This window comes from Pelophylax lessonae (genome assembly GCF_965119305.1).
Source record: "Pelophylax lessonae genome assembly, chromosome: 1".
In the NCBI taxonomy this organism is placed as follows: domain Eukaryota; kingdom Metazoa; phylum Chordata; class Amphibia; order Anura; family Ranidae; genus Pelophylax; species Pelophylax lessonae.
Window position 1 is genome coordinate 782,187,522 of NC_138768.1, and position 23,776 is coordinate 782,211,297.

At 44.5% G+C, this 23,776-nt stretch overlaps 1 protein-coding gene across 1 annotated transcript in view; it reads left to right on the forward strand.

Annotated features, from left to right (window-relative positions):
• Positions 1-23,776, forward strand: part of FAM184B (family with sequence similarity 184 member B) — a 180,170-nt gene that overhangs the window by 81,892 nt on the left and 74,502 nt on the right. Inside the window, exons 2-5 of the mRNA XM_082273160.1 lie at positions 4,329-5,093; positions 7,881-8,016; positions 8,113-8,261; positions 20,144-20,350. Coding sequence (XP_082129286.1) covers positions 4,329-5,093; positions 7,881-8,016; positions 8,113-8,261; positions 20,144-20,350 — 1,257 coding nt within the window. The remainder of the gene's footprint in view (positions 1-4,328; positions 5,094-7,880; positions 8,017-8,112; positions 8,262-20,143; positions 20,351-23,776) is intronic.

Consider the following 23,776-nt stretch of genomic DNA (forward strand, 5'->3'; position numbering starts at 1 on the left):
TGCGTGTAAAGGCAGGTGTCCCAATAAAGACACAGACAACAATGGAAACCTCAATCTTGGTGTAAGCCAATTTACTCAATAAACAAAGAATTTTGACTTGTTGCTGTTTCACTACACTGTGCACATCATCATTATACTTTGTAAAGTATTCTAAAAGAACGCAAAAAAGTTTGGGACTTTGTATGAGGCACTGCCTATCGATGACTAGATGCCTCCATCCCTATTATTCATTATACTTTGCACTTAAATTATTCCAACCACACAATTGCTTATTAATAATCTGCTACACGACAAACATTAGAAAAGATTATTGTGTTAATTGTAGACAAAGACACTTATTTACATAATTTACAACAGCATCTAAGCTGAAATATGTAACCCCATAAACATAGATTGTGCTGAAAATAAATCTCTATTGGCAGACATACTAAAATAAGACAATGTAATTAGAGAAGTATGATACAAACTCAGCACTGCTGAACTGGAGCGGACACTAGACACTGGACTCTGGAATCTTTATATAGTATACCATGTATACAATGACTCAAGCCAAAGAGAGTTTTGTATTAAGAGGATTATCTGTCCCACTTATTACCATAAATATGGCAACACATTAATGGTACATATACTGATCAGCCATAACATTAAGTCCCGATTCACACGGGTGCAATGCAGGCAGGGCCGCTGATAAGGCACTACAACCAGTCCTGTTGTACTGGGCCCAGGCCAAATCATCTAAACAGGGGGGGGGGGGGGGCAGTCCCCAACAGCTAAAGAGGGGGTCCCACGGCAGCATTATTGTTCAGTTCTGCCTAAATGAATACATTGATTTTACTAGTCTACACCCACACTCCTACTTGCTTACCAGGGCTTAAATTACATTTTCCTGGGCCCCATCAGGAGGTAGAAGCAGAGGTGGGATTTTTTTTCAATTTTTGAGGTGTAGGCAGATAAAGTCAGCGCTGTTTTTCCACTGCACTCCGGGGGGGGGGGGGAGGGGGCAGGTGTAGGCGAGGTTGGGGGGGGGGCCCATCAGGAGGGCTGCATGGGGCCCCATGATTTCTAACAGCAGCCCAGGATGCGGGAAAAAATCCTGCGACTCATTGCCGGTTCCAACATCGCACCTGAATCACACCCTGGTTCGCACTGACATCTGCAAACCACTGGGGGTGTCAATGTAAAGTTAATGACACCCCCAAATCAGTTCACAGATCGCAGTGCGAACTGTGAAATGGTGTAGGAATTGGATTGCGTAGTTGTGAACACCCATGCAATCCGATTCTAGTGCAGACCAAAAAAAGGGTCTTGCACCATTTTGGTGTAAATGCAATGCGATTTTAGCCATACAATTTGTATGGCTGAACTTGCATCACACAGATATTGCATGTAATATGCACAGCAATACGGTGCGAATCACATGCAATGTCTGTGATCCCACAAGTGTAAACCCAGCCTAAGACCACCATCAGGTAAAGTCAATAACATTGATTATCTTGTTACAATGACACCTGAAAGTGGGTGGGATATATTAGGCAGCATGTTAACATGCTGTCCCTGAAATGAATGTGTTGAAAGCAGAAGAAATGGGCAAACGCAATAATTAGAACAACTTTGAAAAGGGCCAAACAGTAATGGCTAGACAACTGGGTAAGAGCATCTTCAAAACTGCAGTTCTTGTGAGATGTTCTTTTTCTTCAGTGGTCAAGATCAAACAAAAGTGCTCCAAGGAAGGAAAATGGGTGACCTGACAACAGGGTCACAGACAGCCAAGGCTCACTGATGTACATGGGGAGCAAAGGCTAGTTTGTATAGTCTGATCCAATAGAAGAGCTACTGTACTGTGCTCAAACAAAACTTCTGAAAAAGTTAATGCTGGTTCCAATACAAAGGTGTCAGAACACAGTGAATCACAGTTTGTTCTGTATGGGGGCTGCATAGCCGCAGTCTAGTCGGGATGCCCATACTGACGCCTGAACAATATTGGGTAGGGAACCTCTTAATTAAAATAAGGCATCATCACCAAAAGGTTGGAAATCTCTGTGTACCTTCCAACCCACCCAATGATTGGGTGGGGTTCAATGGCCAATAAACATATACCAAAAAATGGACAGTGATCAAAGCATTACCCTAAGGACCATGTGTATGAACCACTGGGGATTGGTAACAAGAAATCAATGAAACCTTAAAATTATGTATTGATAACAAATGTATTGATAAAACAATTCAAAAATAGAAAATGCCAAATATAAAAAACCCAAAACCATCCACAATCACCAAAAAAAGACAACGTTGTCTTTTTGTGCAAATCAGTGCGCCAGGCGCCATACTGACCCCTGTTCACAGCCAAATGCACCTATAAGGTATTTTGCAGTCCCTACACTGGAGGACTGAAGTTGATGTTGATGGGGACAAGGGCCTCTTCCCGACAACCCTGGGGTGTGGTTGTCGGGGTCTGCGGGCATGGAGGGGGCTTATCGGAATCAGATAAACTAAAATATAAAAAAAATAGTAAATCGATGTAAATCCATTGTCAATCATGCCGCCCGCCGACTCAAAAAGTATGCCCACTCCGCGCTTTGACATTTCTTATATAGACAAGGAGTGGGGCCAGCTGGCTATGTCATTATGTGCCACCACCCCCTTCTGATGTCACGTGAGCGTTTTTATTTTTTTCTATTGTTCGGTGGGTGGGTGGCGTGATTGATGATGGATTTACATCAAGGAACACTATTTTTTATTTTTTAATAAAGAATTTGACAACAACTGTGTGGTTATTACTTTTGTACACATTTTGGTGAATGGATAGCGGTACTATGTACCCAATACCCATTCACATAGTGGGGGCTGAATCTGGATTCTGAATCAGATTCTGATAAGCCCATTGCCCACAGACCCCGACAACCACAGTCCAGTGTTGTCAGGAAGAGGCCCTTGTCCCATCAACATGGGGACAATGTGCAGAGCCCCCCACGCCCCAATGCACCCATCCCCCCATGTTGAGGGCATGTGGCCTAGTATGTTTCAAGAGAGTGGGTCCTCACTCGCCCCCCCTCCTTTCCTGACCTGCCAGGCTTCATGCCCAGATAAGAGTCTGATATAGACTTTGGGGAGGACCCCACACCGTCTTTTTTACCTTTTGGCATGGTAGGACTGGGGGGGGGGACCCCATGCGTTTTTTTTTTTCTTTATTTTTTTAATTCGGGCAATCCTAACCATGAGTCATTTTAAATAGGATTTGACTCGTTTTTTTTTTTTTTTTCTTTAGAAATGTCATTTTTGCTGTAACATGTTTTATGCATGATACAGATGCTCTACTTTGCAGGCACATTGGGGGACCCCCCAGGCCCTATATTTAAATTAATTTTTAATTTTTATTGTTACACTTTAAGCATCAATAAAATCACTGCTCCTGCTCCTAATTCTGCTGCTTTTTTTGTTAACATACCCCCCACTGCAGTACCCAGATCCCCATACCGATTTTATGTCCAATTACTTGCATATAAGCCTTCAAAATTAGCACTTTTGATTTTTCCTATTCAGTTCCAATAGACTTCAATGGGGTTCGTTGTTTGGGTTAGAACCTATCCCCTGTTTGGGAGTTCTGCTGTGAACCGAACAGGGTGGTGTTCGGCCCATCCCTAGTCTTCCTCTACACCAGGTGGTCCCTTTCGCCCTCTCCAGTCTAAACAGCACTGACAGTCCTGCTCTCAGCTTGCCTTGCTCCTGCCCTGCAGACCTGCATAAGAGGCTCCAGCTGTTCGGCTTGGCTCCCTTGCACCATGACATCACACTACATGTTCAGCACTGCCTCCGCCAGACCTGCTCCCCGCCTGCACTGCCCAAACACACTATAGCAGGCACTTCTATGGTCTTGGCTGGCTCCAGACTGGAGCTGCAGTTCTGAGCCGAACGTCACAGCCATACTGCCAAACTTTTCCTGTCACTGGCATTTACTGGCAGGAGGAAAGTCCCTGGGTTTTCTACTGGTTGCCAGTAAAAATACTGATGGTTGGCAACACTGCCCTTCACAGAGCTCACAGAAACAGAGCTAAAGCTCTCAATCTGCTAGAAGATCCTCCCCTGTCACCTTTATCTCTTCGTGTCAGGAAAATTGTCAGAAGTGATTCATGCTGGTAGCAGAGAAACAAAGTTTAAGACAGAAATTTCATTTAGTGCTCTTAACTGAGACAAGTACACGCTATAGAAGGATATGTTTTGTTCATATTTCCAGTCCAAGGTTTACAACCACTTTAAAGCTTTGTACTATTGTATTACTATGTAATACTATCCAAATTAAGAATTAATACACGTTTATTTGTCTTTTAAAGGTTATTTATGCTTTGAATCTCAAAGTTGATGAATATGAAGCAAACATTTTAACTCTAAAGGAAAGCCACCAAAATGAAATGGAACAAATATCCAATGAAACCCAAGAAAAGGTTCTCCAGTATGAGAGCATGGTGGGAGAGGAAAAGAACTTGAAGCTACAGATCCAGAACCTGGAGGAGGCCTTGGAGAAGAACAACATGGTGAAGGAGCAGACTCTAGCAGACCTCGCAATGTACAAGAAGCAGACAGAAGAGAGGGAGCTAAAGACCCAGTGTGAGCAGGCAGAAAGGATCGCAGCTCTATCCAGGGAAATGCTGTCTATGAAAACTGATTTGGAAACCCGCCTACAGCAAATGACCGAGGAGGCTGATTCTCTAAGAAGGGAACGAACACTAGGTGAGAAAGAAAAATCCATAGAAAAACTTAATGAAAAGCTTAACAAGGAGATCCAAGCTCTGAACAAGGAAGTCGAGAGTCTTAGGAGCCAGAACCACAAGCTGACAGAGGAATACACAATGAAGACAAACAAACTTCACAGCAATTATATTAAAGAAAAGGAAAACTTAAGAAAGGCTTTGCAGCAGTCTGTTACTGAAATGATAAAACAGCTGCAGCAGAAAGAGCAAGATCAGAGGAAGGCTAGCCAGGCCAAAGAGGTAGCAACTCAGCTGGAAGTCAAACAGCTAAAAGGAGACGTTAAAGCAAAGGAGCTTGAAATTCTTGAAGCCAAAGAAATTTCTAACAGGATGCAGGAAAGGACTCAGGTGAGCATTTAACTGAATTCTTCTTCATTGGCAAATGTATTAAAATTTAGGGCATTGAAACAAATGACTTTTTGTGTTCATTTCCATTTTTATTCCATTGTACATGTCTTTATGTAGCCATTCTTTCCTTAAAGTGGATGTAAACCCTTACATATACCCAGTGAAGTGACCAGCCTCAGATTAAACACAGAGATGAAACAAATCTCCCTGCATATATTTTAAATGTATATCTGCTGTCTTCAGCTTCCTATATTCTTTAGAAAGTGAGCCTCATGTTACAATTTGTTCTTCCTGTTTCAGCTGTGGGAGTAGAGTCCTGGCATACACTGTGTGACAGCTGATTGGAGGAAAGGCACCCCCCCTCCCCCTCCACATAGGCAGAAGAACAAAGATACATACAGAGCTATGCTCAGAATAGACCAGCTTTCTGCTAATCTATTTATAGCACCCACCTGACACAAATTCAGAAACCTTGTCGGAAGTGTCTGAAAACATGTCAGAAGTTATCATGCTGTTAAAAAAGGTGATAAAAAAAATGGAGCAGCAGAAAATCACAGGACTTAGTGGACAGTAGACAGCAGATCAGAAACGTGGTCAGACAACTTGGGCTCATACACAGGATATGAGACAGGGGCAGATCCATGGACAAACTGAGGTCAGAGCCAGGAGAGAGACAAGAGGTATCCAAGAGAAAACTGGGTCAGTAACAGGTATTCAGAAGCAATAGCACACAGAGTAACAGGAAGCCGAAGACCAGTCAGCTGTGTCTGTGAGCATCAGGCATTATTTTAAAAGCCAGAGGGTGCTAAAATCTACCGCAGGAGGCATGCACCCATTCGTTCCCATTGTGTGCGCGCGCATTTCTACACAAACAAGTGTAGCCATGTTGGATATTGGCTAACATGCCAGATCTCTGGGCAAGTCTTCTCCGGCTTGTTCCCTGACATCTTGTCCCTGGGTGGCTACATCAGTCCTCCACCATATCTATGGAGGGAGCCATAGTTGTCACCCTCCTAGGCTGCTTTCCTAATATGTACTACAAACATGTCTCTATCTCTTCATCTCCATTACATTACAATTGGTAGTTTACCAAAGAAGGCTAGGAAGGAAGATATTCTTTGGTGCAGGTCACAGGAGGTTATTAAGACACTGCATTTCTTGCAAGATCAACATATATTTTCTGTATTTGCTGAAAAGGCTCTTAGCTTGAACAAGTAAGAAAACAAATACAGCTACAACATCTAAAGACTGTAACTTGCAATTTATCACATTTTTGTTCTTGAGTTTAGTTACCCTTTAAAACATAAAGCCAGCCATACAGAAAAATACATTGTAGGAATTCATATAGGTGTTGATGCTCCAAGGAGTCAGAAGACTTACTACAGCTCAATAAACATGGAACCATATATCCTTTATCTTGTTTGTTGGCCTGTACATTAACAGAGTATAAAGTAGATAACATGCTTCCCCCAGCAACACATTCTAGCATTCATTTGTCCTAAAATAAAAGCATGACAGGTCATTGCTTAAACCCAAGGGGCACATTATTTAGATATGCCCTGGCAGAGCTTTATGCTTAAACACAGCCTTAAATATAATTTTTATCAGGCAAACCTTAATTAACCTGATATTAGCTTTCCCTCTTTATGGTTTTCGTTGTTACTCTATAAAGAAACACTGTGGCCTTCACTAGCACCAGAAACTACCTTTCTTTAACATCCTAACAGAGCCATCTTTGTATAACCTATAAATACTTTCATCAAGGCCAAGTAACACTTTTAGTAACCCTAAAAAGTGTAGCTGCTGACTTTTAATAAACACACACTCACCTGTCCCACGATTCGGCGATGTGGCCGCCCGAAGCCTCACTACTCTCTCCCGGCGCTGGCATCACAAGTGTGGGCATCTGGCCGTGACAGCTTGCGGCTTCACAGCCAGGTGCGCACTGCGCATGCGTGAGTCGCACTGCACTTCCTCAGTGGACAGGCAATCCTCTGGGACATGTGATGTGTCCCAGAAGATTGCAGGGAGAGAGGGGGAGAGGTGAACTTCAACTCGAGCCGCCTAGGCGGCCCGAGTGGAAGTATGAGTTAGATACCTGTCAAAACTAGGTACCCGTTCCCCCCCCAAAAAAAACATTACATGCCATATGTGACCTATAAGGGGTTGAGGAGTGCTTCAATCAGAAGTTCCACTTTTGGGTGGAACTCCGCATTAAATAAGCCGGTGCACCAAAAACTTGCCCTTGCTGCTTGACATCTCAAAGCGCAACTAAACTGTATCTGAGCCCCACAAAGCTAACTCGCCCAACTATCCATGTCTTCATGCTTTTTTTTATTGAGAAATCACTTTGAAATCACCCCCTAGCATTTCTAGCAGTGGCCATCTTGAGTAAGGCAGGAAGATTCATGTAGCATTTACTTCTTGGAATCCATCTGCCCTTAGCTCATGCAGGCAGGGGAGTGTGCTTAGCTGACAAAGCCCCCCCTTCCAATTAACAAAAATTCCATGAAGTCTCCTGGGGATAATGACATGATTTTTGGCTAAGGTCAGAAACCAGGAAGAAACTGAAGAAATGTAACAAAAAAGTTTAAAACAAGTAAATCCAATATATCTTCCTATCTATTTACTTAGGATAGCAGTATAAGGATTTAAAATACTTATTGTTATTGAGAGGATTTAGTTGCGCTTTAACAGACACTGCCATAGAATCAAAAACATTACAATGTAATAACTGGGTTGTTGATTCAACAATTCAGGAATTGCTGTGCAATGACTCTTTTCCAGGAACTGGAACTTGAGCTAAGTCAGAAGGACCAAGAGCTGATAGAATGCAGAAACCTACAGTCCCAGGTGGAAGAGGAGCTTGCGGTGGCGAAACAGAGACTATTACAACAAGAAAATGAGATCCAGAGCCAGATAGGTAGTCATTGTAAATCCTCTACTGAGCAGCAGTCTGCATGCGTTAGGTATTGTGTACTGCAAGGTAAAGCAATAATACCATTCTGTGTTTTGACAGAACAGATGAAGACCGTGTCAAGCGCACACAAAGCTGCTGTGGGCGAACTAGCTGAATTAAAAAGTCAATTAGATCAACTTCAGCAGAAGCCATCTCGTAAGACAAGTGCAAGTAAGAGAGACAGTGGGGAAGCTGTCAGTTCAAAGCAGGTATTATAGTAGCAAACAATGCTAAAAAAAAAAAAAAATCGCTTTACATAGAAATCCCACAATGCACTGCAGATATTTATTGCTTTCCATTGTCAGCCTACGCCAAGAACACTTATCGGTTTATAGAAACACAAAAGAGTTACACGTTTCTTGTATCATGTTCACGTTGTGATTATATCAAACAGCTTAAGGGTGCTGTTGCAATTCTGGTTTCTATACTGTGCTAAATGACCAATGAGATAAAGATGTCCCAGTGGGGCAGTTTAAGATAGTTTGCGCTTTTTATCTCCAAATAATTGTAATTTTCCTTTTTTTTTTTTAAGTGCCCGTACCACATTTAATTTAGTTTATTGTTATTAAATGTGAAAAAAAAATTGAAAAACATGATACTTTTTTAGTAGTGAGAATGATTAAATGTTCTACTAAAACCTTACACATGGCGATTTCTGCTGAATATTAACCACTTTCCACCCACTGGGAATTGCAGATTTAATTGCACGTAATCACTAGAAAATAAGCAATCTACCACCCATGAGTTTGGCCAACCTCCAGCATTCGGTAGATTGTGAAGCTGAAACTGGGCAATAAATTGACAGGCTCAATGCAGTTTACTGAAAGATCGAATCAGAAAAGCAGAAAAACAACAGCAATGTCCTAGAAAGCGATGAGTAAAGCAATTTTCATTAAGAAAGCTCACTCATTGAATTTAATGATTTTTTTTTTTTTTTTTTTTTTTAGCCATTAACTTTTTATTTAAGATTTTTAGAAAAGAAATACAAACACGGTGTATATGATTTCAGAAGGTACAAGGCAAGCACATAGTATTGTACACATCATGTGAACAAGATGACGCTGAGACACAGCATATAAACGGTTCAGAATTAAAGTAAAACTCCAACGTCTATCTCCTTCAGCATCAATGTAACAGGAATAAACTGGACTCAATTACATAGTGTGCTGGCATTAAGGGTTCAGTAAATACAAAAACTAGAATAAAGTACCTTTGGCAATAACTAGACTGTGAAATAAGGTAGGAAAAATAGAAAGAAATAAGCAAAAAAAAAAAAAGGGGGGGGGGAAGGGAGTACTGCATCTTGTCAGAGCCTTCACGATGAGCTACAAGCTAAGATGTAAATTAACTAAAAAAAAAGGATGTTTCAGGATGGGTCCTCTCGAAGATGCCACAACTCCCATATTTGGTTATGGGCTTCCAATTTATCAGAAAGTCTAGCCCTCATTTTTTTTCATAAGTTCTATATCTTTATATCTGGCAAATAAGGCAGCCGAAGATGGCAGGGTCATTTTTTTCCAGTTAAGCGCTACAAGGCATCTAGCAGCTGTAAGCACATGGCATAGTAGCTTCTTGTGAGGTTTAGGAAGTCTTACAGAGGACAGGCCTAGAAGGAACATTTTTGGAGTAAATGGAATGACCATATCAAAAAGCCTTTGTAATAAACTTTGGACCATTTTCCAAAAAGAGGTGAGTCCTGGGATAATGATTTTCTATATCAAAAAATACCTTCATAAAATACACATGACTGTACTGAAAGCATGCCTCTAGGTACAGGAAATGTGTATGTATAATACTGTATGTACTATACCCGTGTAGCACCACCCCCGCAGGAGCTGCTGATTAGATTATTGGGTCTACGTCCTGCCTAACAACCCACAGAATTGGCTCGAACCCTCCCTAGGCACAACTGACCCAGAATAGGACTGGAATACCAAATGGCTACACAGATTGGAATATAACACTTCAATAAATAATAATGACCTGTTACCTCTCTCCAGCTGCAGTCCTTCTGGGTAATACAAGGTGACCACACACAAGCTTGCTTTTAAACAGGAAAGTTATTTACTGTAAATCAAATAAACAGTTTCGATACAGTAAAATATGACTTTGTAAAAGGATATACTGATTAATTAATCAAAGATAAGATAAATACTGTGATATCACTCCTCAAGGGCACATTAATTGTTTCAGGAAATGTCTCAGAGCCTATAGGACCACCATCTTAATCACTATTATACTTTTGGAGATAAGGCTCAGCATTCAGTTAGACACAGTATCAGAATGTCAGACCTATCTGAGTCCGCTGTTTCTTCTCTATATCTTCGCTAGCAACGTTGGTGCACTCGCAATTTGTAATCCACATTGAGGATGGGTGATCAATAGAGAGAATGGCAGCAAACAGTTAGTAATCACCGCGGGGTGTCTGTGCAGGATTGGCGGTAAAACTTCTGTGAGAGATGTACTGGGCCACCTGGTATATTGCCTTCTACTACTCTAAGGCTAATCCTGACTAAAGTTACTTCTTTGATAGATAGAGTCAGTTTTTGGGCAGGTGCCCTCTCACCAACAGGACTGTCTCCCAGGAAGCCTCCGCTGCGGTCTCAGTCTCCGGCCTCTGTCACCAGCCGCGCTAGGTATTTGGGGTGGATGAGTCTGGTCTCTGTAGAACATCGATGGGACCTCCAGGAGGGATCCTCTACTGGAGATGAAACACTGCAACTTAGTCACTTAAGGCCCAGGAGTTTTGGCCTAGCATACAGCATCAGCCCACAGCACTGGCATCCTGCTTGTCTCACTGTGTCTTTCCCAAGAGAGCGAGCCTGGCTCCTCCCTTCCTTTATAAAGCTTCCCCCAGAAGGCTGTGCGGTGCAGCAGTGCACCCTGGTACTCTCAAAGCACTATGGGCGATGAAGACTGCTCAACTTCCTGAAAGGAAAATAACATCAAAAGAAATTCCATAGCCGCTGCAATGTGTCCTTTTGGCCACTAGATGGAGCCGAGTTCCTCTCAAATGTCAAGCAGCAGTCTTTTAGAACTTGTATAATGGAAGACCCCGCTACACACTCCCCCCACTTGAGAAACTTTGGTCCCCAAAGAGGACAACAGCATGTACTCCAGTGCATATGTTGGCAGTTCACAAAAAAAAACATTAACATATGCATAACAGGGAATCATCTTCCTTTTCATAAGCAGAGTTCAAACTTAACAACTGCATATTACAACACAGGTTCGACATAGGAACCTCCCACCAATTGTCGGGGGAGGGAAGGTAATTCTGTTCACAGACCCCTGACACTTGAGTGGCTTGTACAGATGTGCCTGGGGGTGAGCTAGGGTTGTCCTCCACCAAATCTGCGGTAGAAGAACTAGGCTGATCAAGAGTTCGTTTGGAAGTAAAGATAGCCTCTTCAGAGCATTCACCCAATTGGTCATAGGTCAGTCTTTTGGGTGGGTGAATGACTCTTCTTTCCCTCTGTTCTTTGGGATGCACGATCTCAGAGGTACTAGGACCAGCCACTTCTGGGGATTCTTCAATGTCCTCCTCCTCATGTTCCAACACACAGGAATCTGATGCTTCAAGAGCGGTCAGTTCTTCTTCAGAGAAAGGTGCAACCTCCTCCTCAGGATCTTCATCATCAACTACTTCTTCTGGAAGCATGTGGAAAGGTATGAATTCGGGGGCTTCCGCCCGAAGGGTTCCTCTGTCAGCCAATTCGGATGAAGACAGGGAGGCAGGTGTGGGTTCTGGTAACTGAGACGACCACATCCAGTCAGGTACCTCCTCTTCATCTTCCAGATCTTCAGATGGAGAATTTCCCTCCCTCACATCTGGGAGTGTCGACTGAGATCTGGTGACTGGTCTGGACAGGCGAGAGGTCGAAGGGGTCTCTGGCGAATCTACGACAGGAGGCATGCGAACTGCTTCAGAGAGAGGCAGTAAATGGTTCCTATGCCAAGTCTTCAATGGACCCACACTTCCTTCAGGCCGAATTTGATACACAGGGAGGTTTGGTAGTTGCTTGCAGATAACATAAGGTTGGGACTTCCAGCGGTCTGCCAACTTGTGTTTTCCCGGGACACCCAAGTTCCTCAACAATACCCTGTCCCCTGGTTGCAAGTCTTGGATCCGAACTTTTAAGTCGAAATTCCTTTTATTCCTCAGTCCACGTTGATCAGATGTGGCCTGAGCTTTATCATAGGCCGATTTCAGACTCTTCCGCAGTCGGTCCACATATCCCTTGTGCGATGCTGAAGAGGTGTGATCGGGCGAGATGCCAAAGGCCAAATCCACTGGCAATCGAGCCTCTCGTCCAAACATTAGACGATAAGGGGAATATCCAGTAGCATCACTGACAGTACTGTTGTAGGCATGCACAATGGCAGCTACATGTTTGCCCCAATGTTGTTTCTTCTCTGAGCTTAAAGTCCCCAACATGTCCAAAAGAGTCCTGTTAAATCGTTCCGGCTGGGCATCCCCTTGTGGATGGTAGGGAGTAGTTCTAGTCTTTTGGATGCCTAACAGATCTAACAGTCTCTTGATCAGTCTGCTTTCAAAGTCTCTTCCCTGATCTGAATGGAGGCGTTGTGGTAACCCATAGTGTACAAAGAACTTTTCTACAAGAACTTTGGCTACTGTAGAGGCCTTCTGATCCCTTGTTGGGAATGCTTGGGCGTATCTGGTAAAATGGTCTGTTACCACAAGGACATTCCCTTGGCCACTCAGATCAGGCTCTAGGCAAAGGAAATCAATGCACACCAGTTCCATGGGTCCCTGGCTTTGCAGATGGCCCATTGGGGCTGCTTGACGTGGCAGAGTCTTCCTTTGTATACATCGGACACAAGAATGACAGTATCCTTCAACTTCGGCCCTCATACAGGGCCAGTAGAACCTGTCTCTGACAAGCTGAAAAGTTCTTTCAGGTCCCAGATGGCCATGATTATCATGAAGAGCAGCCAGAACTCTCTCCCTGTATTTAGCTGGTAAGAACAGTTGCCACTTCTCCTCCAGATCTTCAGATGGGCCTCTTCGGTAGGCCACCCCTTCTCGGATCTGTAACCGGGTCCACTCTCTATGCAACAGACGGGCCCCCTGAGGAGAGTCGGTGAGAAGCAACTCAGGGCGCTGGATCTCCAAGGCTTCCAAAAGAAGTTTTCCCAGAGGGTCTTCCAGCTGCTCCTTCCTCAAGTCCCTTTTGGACAGCCGGGGTAAATCTTCCCCTTCAACCTGGGTCACCCTGCAATAGTATTTGGGTACTCCGACAGCCGAAACCCCAATCTCTTCGGCTCTTGATCCTCCTCTGGATCGAAGTTCAGTTCCCTGATATAGGGCACGCACCCCTTCTGGAGCCAAATGGGTCCATTCTTCATCAGGTTCGTGTGGTGCATGCAACCTTCTGGATAGGGCATCTGCATCCCTGTTCCCGATTCCTGGCCGATACTTCAGGCTGAAGTTGAAGCTAGAGAGGGTAGCCAACCATCTGTGTCCTGTTGCATCCAGCTTAGCTGTAGTCAACAGATAGGTAAGGGGATTATTATCCGTCTTGACAATGAATTCAGCTCCGTACAGGTAATCTTTCAGTTTGTCGACCACTGCCCACTTTAAGGCCAGGAATTCAAGTTTGTGGGTAGGATAATTCCTTTCAGCAGGTAGTAGACTCCTGCTCACGTAGGCTACGGGTCGCAGGTGGCCCTCATGTTCCTGGTAGAGTACCCCACCCAGCCCATCTCGGCTGGCATCGACATGTAGTTCATATGGTTTCGTGGGGTCTGCGTAGGCCAACACAGGGGCAGTGGTTAGATTCTTTTTCAACTGAATGAAAGCCCCTTCACATTCTGGGGTCCACTGATCCTGGATGGACTCCTTGGCCTTCCGGGGTCCCATGGTGGACTTCATTGGCTTGACCAGTTCAGGAACGTCATCTTCTTCGTTCTTTAGTAACTCATTGAGGGGTCGGGCAATCTTGGCGAACCCCTCTACAAACCTCCTGTAATAGGAGCAAAAACCCAGGAACGACCGAAGTTCGGTCACATTTGTAGGTCTCGGCCAGGAGGCGACAGCATCCAGCTTGTCCGGGTCGGTGGCCACCCCTTCTTCAGACACGATGTGGCCCAGGTAATGGACCGAGGACTGATAGAATTGGCACTTCTCAGGAGAAAGTTTCAGGCCTTCTTCATGTAGCCTCTTCAGGACCTTTTCCAACCTCTCCTCATGTTCTTCCAAAGTTCTGCCAAACACGATAACATCATCCAAGTATACCAGTACCTCTATCAAATTCATATCTCCAACGGTCCTTTCCATCAGCCTTTGGAAGGTAGCAGGGGCCCCTGACAACCCCTGAGGCATGCGATTGAACTCAAAGAACCCCACAGGGGTGATGAAGGCTGTCTTCTCCCGATCTTCAGGGTGCATGGGGATCTGATAATACCCACTCTTTAAGTCCATCACACTGAACCACTTCGCCCCTGACAGGCTCTGTAGGGCGTCTTCGATTCGAGGAGTGGTATACTGGTCTGGGATGGTTCTTCTGTTCAGGGTTCGGTAGTCGATACAAAGCCTCAGAGATCCGTTTTTCTTCCGGACTACCACTATCGGAGAAGCATATGGGCTCCTGGATTCTCGAATAACCCCAGTCTTCTTGAGTTCCGCCAGCTGCTGACGTAGATCTTCTAAGTCACCTAAGGGAACTCGCCGGACTCTTTCTCGGAAAGGTTTGTCCTCACTCAGGCGGATCTTATGAGTGGCACTCCTGGCGCATCCCACGTCGAACTCATCCCTAGAAAATATTCCTTGCCATCGAGCAAGTTGTGCCTTGGCCCTCTTCACCCATTCTGGTGGGAGGGCAGCGTTTCCAGAGCAGAGCTCTTCTATAACATCTTCACCCCTTTCCTCCTCTTTAAGATCAGATGGGACAACTGGGGTAGCCGGGTTAACTTGGCCCAACAGCACTCTGGCCGGTACCTTCACCGGTGTAGTAGAGGTGTTTCTGACACTCACTAAAACCCTTCCATGGTTTTTCTGTAACACCTTCAAAGGGATCACTTCAGGGATTACTTCTATCCCTCTCTCCTCTTCCTGTGGACCTGATTCAAAGATGATAAAAGGGCCCGGCTGTTTCCATGTGAGTTTAACGGAAGCTTTCAGACAAGCCACCTCTCCTGGCTGCAAGACCTTTTCCGTTCTGTCCAACTTCCAGAGTCTTCCAACTCCTTCTGCAGGAGTCTCTTGCTCCAATACTAATCGTTGATAGGCCTGCCGTAGCATGGGGTGAATCCTTGGCGCTGGAGCATCCTGTCCCTGGACCAGTTGTGTCAGGAGGCGCCTTACTAGGTCAGTGTTGGTCCCTACGATGAGAGAGCTTTTGTTGGCCCCTGGCGGACGAGGACAGACCACCGCTAGGGTGTCGAAGGTTTCAGCTTCACCAGCCACTGATGGGTCAAAGGTCAACTTGATTGGCAGATACCCGTCATAGGGAAAACTTTGAGTCCCGATACCCCATATCTCCAGATCTTCCAACTTCTGCAGAGGTAGATGGGTAAGGTGTTTATCATAGAAGTCTCTATACAGAAGAGTCACTTGGGCCCCAGTGTCAAGGAGGGCTCTTGTGTAAATTCCTTCTACCTGGACAGAGACTACAGGGGAAGGCCCGACCAAGTTAGTTGGGAATTCTCTTGAAGTGGCCTTGTTGTCTCATTCAGTTCTCTGCACCCAGGCTCTTTTCTTTTTTTTTCTTCTGGACTTCAGTCCCCTCTGGGCCCGGTGTGCATTGATTTTCCTCCTCTCAGTAGCCTGGAGTATAGAACTAGGGGCGTTGTACCTGGATCTGACTCCCTGACTCAGATTCCCTGAATCATTGAGTCTCTTGGATTCCCTTGAAACTGGCGGGCACCCGGTCGACTCCTTCACGGGTGCCCTCTGAAGTTTTTCCGCTGGCTTGCGAGGTTCTGAGGCGACATTTCCTGGGCTGGGACATACTCCTCTAACATGTCCTACTCCCCCACAGTTGAAACAAGTTAGCGATCTCCTAGGTCTCGGTTCCGGGTCTACTCTAAGGTTAGAAGGTTTATCCGGCTTCTCTGACACGTTCCCATCAGGTAGAGTAGATGCCTGACTAGTCAGGATGGACACCATTTCTATCAACTGGGACACCTGGGTCTTTAGGAGTTCAACTTGCGAGTCACTTTCTTTTGCACTTATCACTCTGACACGAGCAGTTGAGTCAAACTGCCGACTCTTCCTTTTGTTGTCCAACATGACCTCTTCTTCTCTGACCATTCGGATCAGGTCAGGGTATTCCAGAATGCCACCATCTTGGCGAGTTCGCAACAGTATGGCAATGGGATCTAAGGGTTGAGCCCCTCTCAGCACCTGCCGTGCACGAGTCTCATCTACCTTCCGGGGGTCTATCCCTTTCTTTAACAAGATCAGGTGGATGATCTTATCTAGGCGTCTAATAAATTCGGACAACTTCTCTTCCTCTTCTTGGTAACAGTGGTCTAACTGGTAAAGAAGTTCAGCCACGTTCTCCGTCCGACCAAATACATCTTGTAGAATGTCTAGATAATCCTGTGCAGTACAGTTCTTTTTGCTTAGCTTGAGATTACGTACGGCCTCTAGTGCAGGTCCCTTTAAACTTTCTGTGATTCTCTGTTTCTTGTGCTGTTCTGGTACCTCCCACTCTTCCAAAGCCTGAGTGGCGGTATCTAACCACTCTTCAAACCCATCTTCTGTCGAAGGCACAGGCTGTTTCCCAGAGAATGTCCTGAGCTTCCTATATTCAGTCATCAGATAGTTTGGGGAGTCCTTACTACATTTTGCTACGATTTCCCCGAGAACAGCACACAGTTCTGAGCTAAAGGTAGACAAAGGTGGTGACTCTGGACTCCCTTCTTGGACACCTTTTTCTTTGCTGGATCCCCCAGGAGTGGTGGATGAGGGACCTTCAGTAAGGACTTCTGGATGTATTAAGAAAAGTTCTGTTTGGTCAGTAGTCTTTACACTGGTTCCCTTAAAGTAATCAGGGACCCCCTTCCTCCACTCACACAATGCATACGTGTGTGGAACGGTGGTGTCTGTCTTTATGTCAGTCACCCAGAATTTCCTGTCTGTGGACAGTGCCCTTAAAACTGGGAGGAGTTTTTCCTCAGTCCAGACCTCTCCCTTGATTTCAACCACCAGGCCATTTTCCACTACGACATTCTCTTCCCTGCACCACTCGGCTGCAGCGGTAGGATCCATTTCTGCGTTGAGGGGGATTCTGTGGCTGAGAGGGTTGTGTTGCAGGACTGTAGATAATCCCGGACGAGCCCCCACGTGTAGCACCACCCCCGCAGGAGCTGCTGATTAGATTATTGGGTCTACGTCCTGCCTAACAACCCACAGAATTGGCTCGAACCCTCCCTAGGCACAACTGACCCAGAATAGGACTGGAATACCAAATGGCTACACAGATTGGAATATAACACTTCAATAAATAATAATGACCTGTTACCTCTCTCCAGCTGCAGTCCTTCTGGGTAATACAAGGTGACCACACACAAGCTTGCTTTTAAACAGGAAAGTTATTTACTGTAAATCAAATAAACAGTTTCGATACAGTAAAATATGACTTTGTAAAAGGATATACTGATTAATTAATCAAAGATAAGATAAATACTGTGATATCACTCCTCAAGGGCACATTAATTGTTTCAGGAAATGTCTCAGAGCCTATAGGACCACCATCTTAATCACTATTATACTTTTGGAGATAAGGCTCAGCATTCAGTTAGACACAGTATCAGAATGTCAGACCTATCTGAGTCCGCTGTTTCTTCTCTATATCTTCGCTAGCAACGTTGGTGCACTCGCAATTTGTAATCCACATTGAGGATGGGTGATCAATAGAGAGAATGGCAGCAAACAGTTAGTAATCACCGCGGGGTGTCTGTGCAGGATTGGCGGTAAAACTTCTGTGAGAGATGTACTGGGCCACCTGGTATATTGCCTTCTACTACTCTAAGGCTAATCCTGACTAAAGTTACTTCTTTGATAGATAGAGTCAGTTTTTGGGCAGGTGCCCTCTCACCAACAGGACTGTCTCCCAGGAAGCCTCCGCTGCGGTCTCAGTCTCCGGCCTCTGTCACCAGCCGCGCTAGGTATTTGGGGTGGATGAGTCTGGTCTCTGTAGAACATCGATGGGACCTCCAGGAGGGATCCTCTACTGGAGATGAAACACTGCAACTTAGTCACTTAAGGCCCAGGAGTTTCGGCCTAGCATACAGCATCAGCCCACAGCACTGGCATCCTGCTTGTCTCACTGTGTCTTTCCCAAGAGAGCGAGCCTGGCTCCTCCCTTCCTTTATAAAGCTTCCCCCAGAAGGCTGTGCGGTGCAGCAGTGCACCCTGGTACTCTCAAAGCACTATGGGCGATGAAGACTGCTCAACTTCCTGAAAGGAAAATAACATCAAAAGAAATTCCATAGCCGCTGCAATGTGTCCTTTTGGCCACTAGATGGAGCCGAGTTCCTCTCAAATGTCAAGCAGCAGTCTTTTAGAACTTGTATAATGGAAGACCCCGCTACACACATTTCATTACCTTAAGATGGATAAATAGACATGGAAAATGATCATTTAATGACAACAGACAAAAACGTCTTTACAAATGTATATTTTGGTGATGGTTGTGTAGCATTCTCCTAGATAGGTGCTAGTTTAGCTGTATTGTATATAATTTTTGGTTTCTGTGCTTAACAGGGAGACAGCCAGGTAAATCTAGGAGCTGTCTGCCTTACAGAGAGCTGTGATTGTTGTACAGAACCTGCCCAGTGTGCTCTGATGCTGCTCATCCTGGCTTGATGTTTCACACTTATCCAATTGTAAGTCAGTGTATTGGAGAGTGGGAGGAAGCCATGCAGATGAGAGCAAGGGGTGTCTGGACAGCCCTGGCCAATAGGCATGGGAGGTTCCCAGTGCATGCTAGGGGACTGTACTTATATATGGGGTGCACATGTGGCTCCTGGTTTTCGGCTGTAGAGCGGGGTCCAGGTGGGGTGGGGGCCTCTCTCCAGCACAGGCTGCCATGCGGCCTCAGGTAGTTGACCTGAGGACCAGAAACAGAGATGCTGAAATCCAGGGATTCTTTTGAGGATTGACTGAGGGAGGATGTCCATGGATCTGGTCTAGTATCATGGAGCAAGGGGACCTGCAATCAGGGCCTTGTGAGTACAGACTTTCCACTGGGATGCTAGAGACTGTTGCTGTTAAAATCCCCCTCTTGGTGCTAGAAAGTAAGCGGGTTGGGTGTAAGCTAAAGTGGATGCTTGATAGTGTCCTGAAGATACAGAGTTCATTGAGTCTGCTGCTAACACAAGCAAAGGACTTATTCTTTCCATGTATGGTTCAGCAGAAGATCTACTATTCAGTTCCACTAAGTGAGGCCAAATGGGAGTTGTTCTCACCTGTACAAAGTTGAATTTGGAGTATCCCACTAATCCCTTCTCCTATCCAAGTTCTCCAAATAAAACGCCAAAAACAAATCCCCTAGACGGGTCATTGGAGACAACGAGCGAAAGAGTGTGTGTGCACCTGGCAGTGTTTGAAAATACCTGGTATCTGGCAACAGGATAATAAGAGGGAGACCCAGGATAGATCTATAGTCAGCGGCCCCATACAGGGGTAGTTCTACATTTGTCTAAGAAAAAAAAATGAATGATAATAAATAAACTTGTACTCTATATATGTAGGGCAAAACAACTGGTTCTCTTTATTTCCCCCTTTCCAGCAGCACATACCGGTACTTACCTTTCCTTTGCTCCTCGGCTTCTCAATTCTATTTCAATTTATTTTCTTTTGCTGCCCAAAGCAAAAAAAAAATAAAAAATTACAATATGCAGTCTGTGCTCTCTTTTGCCATTCCCCTTTTATTTTTTTTTATTTTCTGGCTTAAAGCTGCAGCGCGCTATACATATGATCCTGGTCATTCCTTAGTTTACATAATAGTTCAGTTCTTGTCTGCAATGTACTGAACTGACTTGCTGATGAAGGTTGACTGTAAAACGAAGTATATGCTGTACATTCTTTGATTTATTAATTTATTTTTGTTCATTCTAGGCATTCAGGGAACACTCAATTCCAAGACAAGAACATGGCAAACAGCACAAAGAAGAAGTCAGTAAAACAAAACGCCAGAGAGAGGCAGAGGCAAAGCATCTTAAGGAGCAGTTAGCAAAGAGCCGAGAGGACTTAGCTAAGAACCATGCTGCAGAGATGAAATCCGTGCAAAGTGCCATGGAAGCAGAAAAAAGACAATTGCAAAAAGTACAGTAGAAACCAGTAAAAACCACAGTTGTAAAAAAACAATATATTATAGTGCCCCCTATAGTGGTATCAGTGCAGCAGTCAGAGTGGTCTGTCAGCTAGAAGCACTCTTCTCTCTTGATAGGAAAGATGTAAAAAGACTACTGGGGTTCATTTACTAAAGGAATAAAGTATGTTCACGCAAAGTGAATTTTTACTTAAAGCGGTTGTAAACCATGGCTGGTTGAAAAAAAAAAAAGCACCTGTAAGGCAATTGAATAATGTGCTAGTATGCCTCGCATACTAGCACATTATGAAATACTTACCTTAGAATGAAGCAATCCCATGGCGTGCTGTCACTGTTGAGAGGGCTGACATTTTCTCCCTGTCTTTCTTCTGGGTTTGCACGCTCCAGCTTTGTGATTGGCCCTCGGTTCCAGCACGAAGCTCTGAAGTCCTGGCAAGGTATGCCAGCTCTTCAGAGCACATGCACTGTCACTGGGTGAATATCTCAGGGTGAATATCTCCTAAACGTGCACCGCAAGGTAAAAATCACAAAGCGGGCTTTACTACCGCTTTAAAGTGGAACTTCACCCAAAAGGGGAAGTTCTGCTTCTTCACCTCCTCTCCCCCTCCTCTATCACTTTTGGCTACATTTTTTTGGGAACTGATTCCTGATATTGACAGGTACCTGCACCCTCTTCTGCTCAAATCGCCTAAGTGATCTAAGTGGAAGTTCAGCCCCCACCCTCATTGCCTGCATCCTTCTGGGACATGTTACAAGTCCCAGAAGGCTGTGGAACCATTCGGAAAAGAGCGGCTCATGCATGCGCAGTGGGAAGCCAGTTGTGAAGCCGTAAGGAGTCACAGCTGACTTCCTTTAGTAAACATGCCAGTGACTAGAAGACCAGTGAAGAACCAGCCTGGGTGAGGATGGCGCTGGATCCTTGGACAAGTAAGTGTTCCTTTATTAAACTATACCAGCTACAGTATTTGTAGCTGATGACTTAAATTTTGTTTCATGCAGCCTGAAGATCCTCTTTAACTTATTGAATGAGGTGAATTGAAGGGCAAAGAATACCCAACCATGTTTAAATAAGAAAAAGCATTTTCCTTGTACATGATTTGATGATTGAGTTTAGCATGTATTTTTCTCATTCACTAAGCCAAAATTCACTAAACAAAGTGAACATGATCTAGTCCTTTAACAATTCAACCCCAAAGGGCTCTTTAGAAAGCTGGGGTCTGATTTATCTACCTGCAGTGAATTTTAAATCACAAAATTAATTGAAATGCTATAAAATTACCTAACTGTTGCTTTAGTTTTACGCTTTATGACTTTTTTTTTTTTTTGCAAAAGTGTATCAGAACTTGTTTGATGTTGGTAAATCACTGAAATGTGTTGACTTGCAGAAAATCGCTTCTTTATTTATGGAGCTTTCACTGTGATATAAATGAGTGCCATTGTCCTTACTTGCTTCACAATTGATACTTGGATTGTGTTTATGAAATATAGTGCTTTGGTATTCCTTAAAAGCATGCCAAGCAGTGTACAGTGAAGCTCTGCATCAACACCAAAATTAATTTAAACCTAAAAACAAAAATGTAATACATTGCAGTTTTCCAATCCTTATATGTGGTGCTATGTTAGTTTTCCTTATCTTTTTTGGGGCTTTTTTTCTTTAAATTCAACTGTTGATCCTGCCATTATATATATATATATATATATATATATATATATATATATATATTTTTTTTTTTTTTTTTAATTCTGTTTTGACTAAGCTTTCCAGCAAAACTGGCAGTTATAGGGTTGAGACTAAAAGGGTGACTTCCCATGTTCAGATTTCATTCATCTATGTAAAACCTTTATCCCAAAAGGAAAAGAAAAACCTTATGCTATAATTACTTGAAATATGTTAGCGAGAGTTCAACTTTAATTTGTTTTCCAATCCATCTAAGGGCTCTTTCACACGGTCCGCCTCCGTAGGCGGATCCGTGTTGCTCAGCGGGATCGATCCGCGATCCCCGCTGAGCCGGCGGATGACAGCTCCGTCTCCGCTTGCAGAGCGGAGAGGGAGGTGTCTCAGCACCCGATGCCCTCTATGGGGGATCGGATGAGAGCGGACCGCTTGTCCGCTCTCATCAGATCCGATCCGATACGATTACTGAATGGATGGAAAAATAGGGTTTCCATCCGTCCAGATTTCATGCACAGGATCGGATGCGGATGGCAGCGGGTGTCAGCGGAGGTGACCTCCGCTGACACCCGCTGCCCCATAGAGCTGCATGGAGGATCCGATCAGATCCGTCTAAAAAACTGACAGGCAGATCTGATCGGATCGCCCGTGTGAAAGAGCCCTAAATCTGCTAACGCATCTAAAGGCCCGTACACACGATAAGAAAATCTGAAGGGAAAATTTGACCAGCGATCTGCCGATTGTCGGATTGTTAGTATGGAGCTTTCGACAACCAACTCCGACTTTTCGGCTGACAAAATCCTGATGTGTAGGCTATAATATATTTTGTTGTCCGTAATACAACATCCGATTTTCATCTCATTAGTACAGATTTCGACAGAAAAAAATCTTAAGAGCAAGACTAGGCATGCTCAGAGAGGAAAGAGTGCATACAAAGCAATCCAACACATGACATCACTTCTGAAGTAGAACTCTACCATACGGGAAAATTCATATTAAAATAACCTCTTCACTTTCCACATCAGACTAGCATGCCATAAAAAACGGATGACAGATCATTTGATAATCTGATCGTGTGTACGGGCTTTACACTGCCCCTCCCCTAGGTTGTTAATTCTGCTGAACAAAGGTGTCTCTGTTGCTCCTCCATCCAGAGTGTAGACACTCCAAGACTGGAAGTATGTTACTAGTCAGATCATAAGGTGAAAATAAAGGAACAAAACCCCTAAAAAAGAAAACTAATGCAGCCACCACATTTAAGGACTGCTAAGCTTTGGCTTTTGGGTTAATTTTGCTTTAATAAGATACTGGGACACTAATTAGCACATTTAGGAAACGTACTCCGACAGATGATAATTCTAAGGCCCCTTTCACACACGTAGTCAGTCAGGCGGACTCCGTTTTTCATAGCGGGGGATCGATCCGCCGATCCCCCGCTGAGCAGGAGGATGACAGCTGTGTCTCCGCGCTGTGTGCGGAGTTACAGCTGTCAGGTCCCCATGCATCTCTATGGGGGAATCGGATGGGAACGGACCGTCTGTCCTTTCTCATCCGATCCCATCCGATCCGATCCGCTGGATGGATGGAAAATAGGGTTTCCATCCGTCCAGATTTGACGGATCGGATGTCAGCGGACATGTCTCCGCTGACATCCGATGCCCCATAGAGATGCATGGGGCATCCGTTCAGATCCGCCAAAAAAACTGACAGGCGTATCTGAACGGTCCGTCTGTGTGAAAGGGGCCTA